Source organism: Copidosoma floridanum, unplaced genomic scaffold (genome assembly GCF_036245765.1).
Source record: "Copidosoma floridanum isolate Cflo_tuat_1 unplaced genomic scaffold, Cflo_Japanese_pri ptg000007l, whole genome shotgun sequence".
NCBI classification, from domain to species: Eukaryota; Metazoa; Arthropoda; class Insecta; order Hymenoptera; family Encyrtidae; genus Copidosoma; species Copidosoma floridanum.
Genome location: NW_028321884.1, coordinates 13,862,130 through 13,870,287, shown reverse-complemented (window position 1 = coordinate 13,870,287; position 8,158 = coordinate 13,862,130). Strand labels below are relative to the sequence as shown.

The window sequence follows — 8,158 nt, the reverse complement described above, 5'->3', positions numbered from 1 at the left end:
TTCATATAGAATTCTGTCATCTATTTTTTAGGTGGGTAGCCTAGATGAAATTTCCGATCGGGAATATGTGTAAACGTGACGTTCTCAAACAACGCCAAAACTCTAAAAGTGTAAGACTGAAAGTATTTAAAATAAGATGGCAAAAGTACTAGAGATAAATTTTTATAAATGTAAAAGGAGCAATTGAAAAAAATTTTTTTTAAATTGAAATAATATTTTATTGTCAAAAAATTACACAAATCAAAAAAAATTGTTTTTTTATACAATCTTAATATTATCTTTATCGCTTCTTTTTTAAATCTTGAAACTGCAGGCATGTAAAAAATGTAAATGCTATAATTTTGTTCCAGAAATATTAACATATACGGAAACTGACAACTTCAATTCTCAATGCACGTATGACCAGTAACTTCTTAACGTCTGCAGTTGACACGTTTTGTTTAAGATGATCTTTTACAAATTTTATTTCATAAGCCTTACACAGCACAAATTTTTACGCTATTAGATCGTAATAGTTGTAAATTAAAGAAACTGAACGCTTTGAAAGATTTTTTTTTAATTTCTCAGTTAACCGTTGTTAACGAGTTCTAATTTTCTTTTAACACCTGTTTAGAATTTCTAAGAACAAAACTTTGTGGATGAAGATGCTTGAATAGTGTTAACGCATTGCACTTTATTTTCCTTTTCGTTTAGGATTCACAAACTAATAATAACGGATCCAAACATAAATTGGTGATATCACATCTATATCTACATTTATTGATGATACCCGTGTTACCTTTATCATTTAGTGGTAATTATTTTGCAGACGAAAAACTTTTTGGTAGGAGATTATATGCACCATAAACTGGTTAATTTCATTCGACTAATTCATTCAATTATCCTTGAAGATTATAACTAAAAAATAAAAAATGAAAACTTACTAAAAATCATAAGAATCCATTTTTGTTCGTAAACCAAACAGTAAAACAAAATTTCTCCTCAAATGGATCATTTAAAAAAAAGTGGAGATTTACAATTGTGGGAAGTGTCGAATTTGGGCTGAACAAAAATGTGCTAAGTCAGGGCTGAGACATCGTCTCCTAATCTATGTATAAATACATCTTTATATTTTGAAATAATTATTCTGCTTGTAGCCTAGGCTCAAAATCAATCTAGACTATGAACAACTGGATTAGCCAATTTACAGTAACATCTGTATTCGTTGCTATTTTTTAGTTCTGTAGTAGTATAAAAATAGCTCCGTGCGACAATATTCCAATGATTTTGCATTCGAAATATGCAAGATTACAGCTATTGTTCAAACCGAAAACAAGTAACGTTGCTTTTTAACCAGCTATCCGTACTGCTATTCATAATGTTTTGCCTAGCACAAATGTATGGAGCTGTAGGTTCCAATAGGTCCGAAGCTGGGTGCATTAAATACAGAAATTTGGACTTAGTAGGGCATTTGAAACAAATGATTCTTAAATAGAAAATTGGATAAAGTGATTCTTTGGGCTGACGTTCTCGGGTCCAAACAAAATTTATCTTTTGACCAGTCCAAATTCGACAATGTCCATAATTGTCATCAGTAATTAGTTTGATGAATCCCACATTATCAATCATGTAGATAAGAATTAGTATATTTCTGCATATTAGTTGTTTATTTCAAACCATACAATGTCTAACAACTTACCGATTAAGATCACTATTCTCGTAGATCCAATCGTAGTATGGTTCTGTTCTGATAAATGAGAGAGGAAGTTCTTTAATGCTTGGTTGACACCAATTTTGACCTTCGAACGTTGAAAAAATTGCAAAAAGCGTATCTTTGTATATCAAAGGACTTCCAGAAGCCATACAAGGATATCTATCGCGCGTATTGACACAAATTATTTCGAAATTAAAGTAGCGACCGTCTCTCCTTAAATTTCGATGGCAACTCGTTTGGTCCGTAATAACTATATTATTGTCGAATAGTAGAAAACGTGTGTCATTTTGCGTCACATCTCCCTGACGAATTAGATGGATTTTATTATTTTATTAAGTATGTACATGAATATTCAAAGATAATTCATTGAACATTTAGATATATGTATTCAATTACCTCTGGTGCAAATCCAAAGATGGTTACAGGGCTCAAAATTTCATGTTTTCCTGTGTATTTGGCTAATCGAATGGGCAGTATCTGTTCGGCGATTGGAAATGCCAGCTAATTGAGGAAAAAAAAAATCATTAAAGTGACAATAAGACAATAATTTTTTCATGAGCGTACTTTTATCAAAGCTATATTATTTCTACGAGAAATCGGCTCATATCCAAGATGTATGATAATATTATCAACGGTATAAATTAATCCTGCTTCTTTTTCTACCGCATCAGCAAGAATCAGGTATCTGTTTCTCGGCCATCTTCAAGAATCGACATAAATTTAAAGATTATTTTACTTTTATTAAGAATAAAATGTTGAGCATATAATGAAAATGAACTTACTTAGAACATTCAGCTGTTGAAATAACGTATACATGTGTTACAGCTGCTCCTGAGCATATAAACTTACGATCAACCAGAATTTGGACCTGAAATAGCATTACTTTACACTTTTATTTCCAGTTCATCGAAATGACTAGTTCCCTTTTATTACCACCGTCGATTCATTTTATTACAGTAGTAATGGCGGTGCACTATGGAGACCTCAAAATTTTCATTAGTTACTCACATGGAAAGAAGCTTGCCCTTGTGCTACTGTTTTTCGGTTGAGGGATGGAAATGTATCACTGAAAAAATTTCTTTCATGAATCTTATTGTTAATTGTAAAAGATGTATTTCATCAACAATCTTTAGAATATTTACAGTACAATTTACAAGCCTTTTGGTTCTTAAATTATTTATTCTAAGTTATACTAACTGCTTTTACTAAAGCTATGTTAATATCTGAAAACAAAAGGATGTTGCAAATAGATATTTCTTTAAATAAGACTAAATTTTCATATTGCGTAGATTTCAATTTTTGCACTTTTTGTTGTACCATTAGCCCAGTAAGATAGAACTTTCATTTTTACTCTGACTCAAACCTATCAAGGAAATTTTTGTTTTCATTTATAAAGAGTAGGCCACAGCTTTTAATGTATGCAATGTTACACAAAAGTAGAAATGTATTTACCATCGTAATTTTATCAAAACACAATGTTTTTTTACAGTAGTATGAATGTAGAGATTGTAATGAACAAGATTATGTAATTAGTTTTTCAGAAACGTGAGACTCAGTACTTAAAAAAGCGACTTAGGAGTAAGAATTAAAGGTCATAAATAATAGGTATCTCGGTTTTTACCGTGGTAACTTAGTCGTTTTGATGATCCAGTTGCGGTATTCAAATATGTTGAGATAAGGCTTTGGAATAGCCGTAGATCGACATGTATTCGCACCAACAAAACATGTTGCAATTGCTATGAGTTTACCATCCATTAGTAAAGGAGCCCCTTCTTCGGCACATGGGTAGTGCCCTTCTGTTTTGACGCAATATTCTTCCGGTCGAACTGTACCACCATACCTTTTTAATTTTAGTCTGCAGTCAGTGTATGGTTCTACTATTGCGTCATCAAGTACTAAATAGGGATAGTACGGATTACTATCCTGAAAATAATGTTTTTTTTTAAATGTTAATTTTACTTTTGCCTGAGATTGTTAAAATTGCATTATGAAATTTAAATTTCGTTGAAACTATAATTACCTTGTTAAAAAAACCTAATATAGTTACAGACTGTCCGTGCTCATCACTTGGTAATTTTGCTGCTAACTCAACAGGTTGTACTTGTTGGACAGGAAATTTCAACTGTAAAAATAAAAAAATAATGATAAGAATGACGAGAATCATGTAAACCTCTAATGTCCGTATTTATTAAATTGAACGGAATATTTGTACCTGTAGCAAAGCTATGTTATGTCTGTAAAATTGACTGTCGTATTTTGGGTATGGGAAAATCTGTTGGATCCTATGGGAGGTACCATACATTAGACCATACGCTACGTCACCAATGATAGCTTCATATCTGGTGGGCTTATACGGCCTAAAAATATAATATTTATAGAACGTCTGAGACTATTTATACAATTCTGTAGAATCTCAAAATGTATGTTTAACGAGGCTCGACATATGTATCAAAGTACTTTATGAACGGATTAAATTAAAATTTATGGTTAATAAATATGCATTTTACCGCTGTGCAGAGTTTTGACTAAGAAGCTGCTCCGAAATATTTAAAGAAAACTACGTTTTAGGGGAGCCTCTTTGACATGGTTTATTTTGTAAACGACCTTGGTAGAAAATTACTATATAAGCTGGCTAGAAACTCGTCAACTTACATGGGTAAATGGGCTGATAACATGTTAATGAGTTTTTAGCAAGTTTATAACATGTAGTGTCGTTTCTCCCAGAGTAGACTTTTTACCTGAAGTGGTATTATAACTGACTATTATCACTGTACATATTAAGGACTTTGCTTTCTTATTGAAAATAATCACAGAAGTCGATGAAGATCGAGTGTCTGAATATTAAGACCGTCGAGAATACACAGGTTTTTCTTCAACTATACGTTATAATACTAATTATTGAGAAATGTGACAATGAAAATGCAATGGTTAACAGGTGTTTTTATGAGACAGCTGTAAATTTTTGATTAAAAAGTATGATGGAAATCACACAGGACAACAAAATTTGAGGTGCAGAGAGAATGAAGTGTGAGAAACAGTTGTGCAAAGTTTCAACTGTTGTTATAATTAATGTTACGGAAATATTTGTGACAGAATAATAAAAATAACATAAATCAAAAACATGTGGCAACGTTGCATCTACAGCCATCAAAAGCTACAACTCGGAGCTGTAGTGTCACTTTGCGGTATTTTTAAGAAGTCAAAGGATGTGTCTGATTCCATGAAGTACCTACTTTTCGGAGCATATCTACTTAACTTTCCAGTGATATTTTTATTTAGGCATCGTAAAAACACAAAGACAGTACATGTATATATATATATATATATATATATATATATATGTAGGTGCATACACTAAAAGCTGAGAGAGACAACTTTTAATGTAGATTACACATAATTTATATATATATATATATTACAATTAATGTGCGAGGTTGCCAGCCATCGACTCGATGTCAATAACGTAGTTAGCTACAAAAAAAAAAAAAAGTAGGCAACGTTCTTAACAAAACATTCGTGACATTTAGTTGTTATAACGTTTTTAACTAAGTATAAGAAAGATGTAAGTTTGCTGCGGATTTTATTAAGATATTTTCTTATTAAGAAGACATGATAAAAAAAGTGTAATTTAGAGCATCGTCTGCTCATTGCTATATATATGTACACATATTTTGTCATGACTATATCTGTACGCATTTTTTAATATCTCTGTAATGAAGCATCTGGAAACTTGAAAAAAAATCTTTTTTTGTCCGAGTGTTTTATAAAAATCAAAAATATTCTATTTCATTATAAAGAGTAGTTACTTGTACACATTGATACGTATAGGTGCGTGATGATTAAATTAGCTTAGATTATGAAGTTACAATAGAAAAGTATAAAAAAATTGATGATGATGTAAGATAGGTTTTAAGATTATGTATAAGATAACGTTTCGAATTTCAGGTAAGCTTAAGCAACCTTGTCACAATAGCTTTTATAAAAAAAGTTTCATTAATATTTTGAAGTCTACATTTGCTTTTAATTGTTTTTACCTGACTTACTTTAATTTTTGTTATTTGACGTTAATATGAATACATAGACTATAGATTTAAGAATACAAAAATTTATTCAAGTATCTAATTAATGTTTGGTGTATTTTACTTACTGAGCTATATTGACATTTAGTTATTTTTTGAATTCGCCCTTAAGCTTTTGACATTCAAGTCGTTTACTGTAATTCTCAGCTGAAACTATAACTCGAAAATCGAAATATACCTTACAGTGTAATATAGGTATGATATACTTACCACGTGCAAGTGGCCGTGGTGAGTAAGAATTTTTCTGAAATGAGAATAGCTGAACACCTGAATTCATATCTGTAAAATAGTTGGGCCTACGTAGCCACAATTTGATCCATAAGATTTGTTAGTTTTCAAAAAATTTTTCAAAGTTATTAACGGCAACGAGTACTTACATAGTATTTATATTTTCTAGAATTGTGTACAGCTTTTTTTGTCGCAAGTGCAAAGAAAATTTGCAAAAGGAGGCAAAATAATAAAAAAAACTGCTTCATATTAACAACTGATAATTAATTGTTACGGTATTCCTAACCACATGCGCTTTTATGAAAGTCGAAATCTCGGCTCCCAGATTTTCGGGAGTTCGCCGCATGCGCAGTGATCAATCACCTAGCTGGAGCGAGAGAGCCCCCCTACCCGCATGCGGCGAACTCCCGAAAACGGAAAATCTGGGAGCCTTTAGCTACTGAAGCTAATGTTAATGTAGTAGTTTGTAGTTGGAGAGTACTTTCGTTATTTTTTTTTTTTTTTTTTTTTTTTTTTTTTTGTTTGATGGAGCGGGGAGGGGAAAATCTTCATAGAAACCCCAGCTAATCTGGTGGTAGTGTTGGATTCACCCGGTGTGCCTACCGACTAAAAACTAACCTCCCCGCATGGGACAGGTCCGTGAGGACCACTCCCCTAGAAGACAAAAGAGGCATAAGAGGAGAAAGAAGAAGGAAAATAACGGAGAATTTCGGAGGCCGACTCGCTCTCGAAAAGATGAGAGGAGGGGGCACTTACGAATCTGGGCAAAGCTCAAACTTTCGTTATAAGACGAGGCTAAAAGAGTTAGTAATTTTCCGAACAAATGGGCTTTTATAATAGCTTGATAAAGTATATCGCAGCTTGGGATATTTTTAAGCAAAGACAAATAGTTTGCTGTTATTTATCAGAAACTACTACAACATTCCATTCTTTAACAAGCTGTAACATTAATTCTGAAGCTGGAACATAAGGAAATGGTTCAGTCCTGGTAGTAGTACACTTGAACGATCCACTGTTTTCAGAATTATATTAAATAAAGATTTCGTTAAAGAGTTGAAAAATCTGAGCCTTAAAAATTTTTTTTTGGAAAAGATGGCCAAACAATGAGACTATGATATAGTTCTTTTATTTAATAAGATTAGATTGTATCGTTACAAAAATTTTTAAAGATTTTAATGACAGAAAAGTTTTCTGTTTAGTTGTAGTTGGATAACTTAAAGCTTGTGACTTCATCTCATTTTAATTGTAAGATAAAGATTTCACAATTCTAAATTTATACCATCCATTTTTCAATTTAGTAACGTTTGATAGGTAAAAATCAGTTTTTTTCTTTGATTACCGTTTCTCTGGCAAATCTTAAATCTCATTAGTTTTAAGCCATGAGGTTTATTTATAAAAATGTAGCATAACTGAGAAATTTTGTACATTCCATAACTAAAAAAGATATTTAAAATAATAATTCTTACAAATCGAATCATTCCTTATTTTTTAAGTATGTTTAGTACTTGCTTCGTATTCTAATACAATACACGATTCAATTGCTATTTTAAGAATTTTTTGAATAAAGTGTCAAGGTACCTTTTTATAATATCGCCATCATTGTTTGTACAAGATCTCATTTGGTGCATAAAATAATTAGGGGGTTTAACGTTTGTAATTAAGAATGTTATCAAATGTTTTTTAGTAACTAGTGATTTCTGTAATGGTCAATATCATGAAGTTAACCTGTAGTCTCGTTTTTGTTCGTTTTTAATTTGAACTTTTCTAGCTTATATTATGATATTTTTACTCACTATTACGGAATTATGTTTATACTTTTAGAACAAGAATACAACTTATTTAAAGACCACTACATACATTTTTTTTGTTATGCTGTGCCGACTGTTGGGAACTAAGAAAATCTGTAAAGCGCAAAAACTTAAAAAAAAAATACTTACAGTTTCTGATTTTTTTTATTAATAATTTTTCCAAGTCATACGAAAATTATTTATATTACTGGTGACAGGTACGAAATTGAATATGACTTTACGTATCTCAAATCATGTACATTTTCAAAAACAAATCCAACGGTTAACTAAGTAAAAAAACTTTAAAACTGTAAATTACTTTTTTCTTTTAGTCTAGTTAAGTGATATCGATTCACATTCATTCCAACATA

The 8,158-nt window shown here is 31.3% G+C and overlaps 1 protein-coding gene across 1 annotated transcript; it reads right to left on the bottom strand.

Moving 5' to 3' along the window:
• Nucleotides 1–290: 290 nt before the first annotated feature.
• Nucleotides 291–6,202, bottom strand: LOC149375418 (collagenase-like). Its single transcript, XM_089588799.1, has 11 exons — nucleotides 6,150–6,202; nucleotides 5,983–6,068; nucleotides 3,906–4,050; nucleotides 3,714–3,815; nucleotides 3,315–3,616; nucleotides 2,702–2,759; nucleotides 2,476–2,561; nucleotides 2,258–2,393; nucleotides 2,090–2,194; nucleotides 1,679–1,995; nucleotides 291–897 (listed from the first exon to the last, which is right to left on the bottom strand). Exons 3-11 carry the CDS (start codon nucleotides 3,993–3,995, stop codon nucleotides 879–881), a joined length of 1,215 nt encoding a protein of 404 aa, XP_089444925.1. The 5' UTR covers nucleotides 3,996–4,050; nucleotides 5,983–6,068; nucleotides 6,150–6,202; the 3' UTR covers nucleotides 291–878.
• Nucleotides 6,203–8,158: the final 1,956 nt, after the last annotated feature.

Coding starts and splice junctions, on each gene's coding strand:
- LOC149375418 (XM_089588799.1), bottom strand. CDS start 3,995: ATGTATGGTACCTCCCATAGGATCCAACAGATTTTCCCATACCCAAAA. Junction 2,562..2,701: donor AAGGGCAAGCTTCTTTCCAT/GTGAGTAACTAA, acceptor ATGCTATTTCAG/GTCCAAATTCTGGTTGATCG. Junction 2,195..2,257: donor ATAATATAGCTTTGATAAAA/GTACGCTCATGA, acceptor TTCCTCAATTAG/CTGGCATTTCCAATCGCCGA.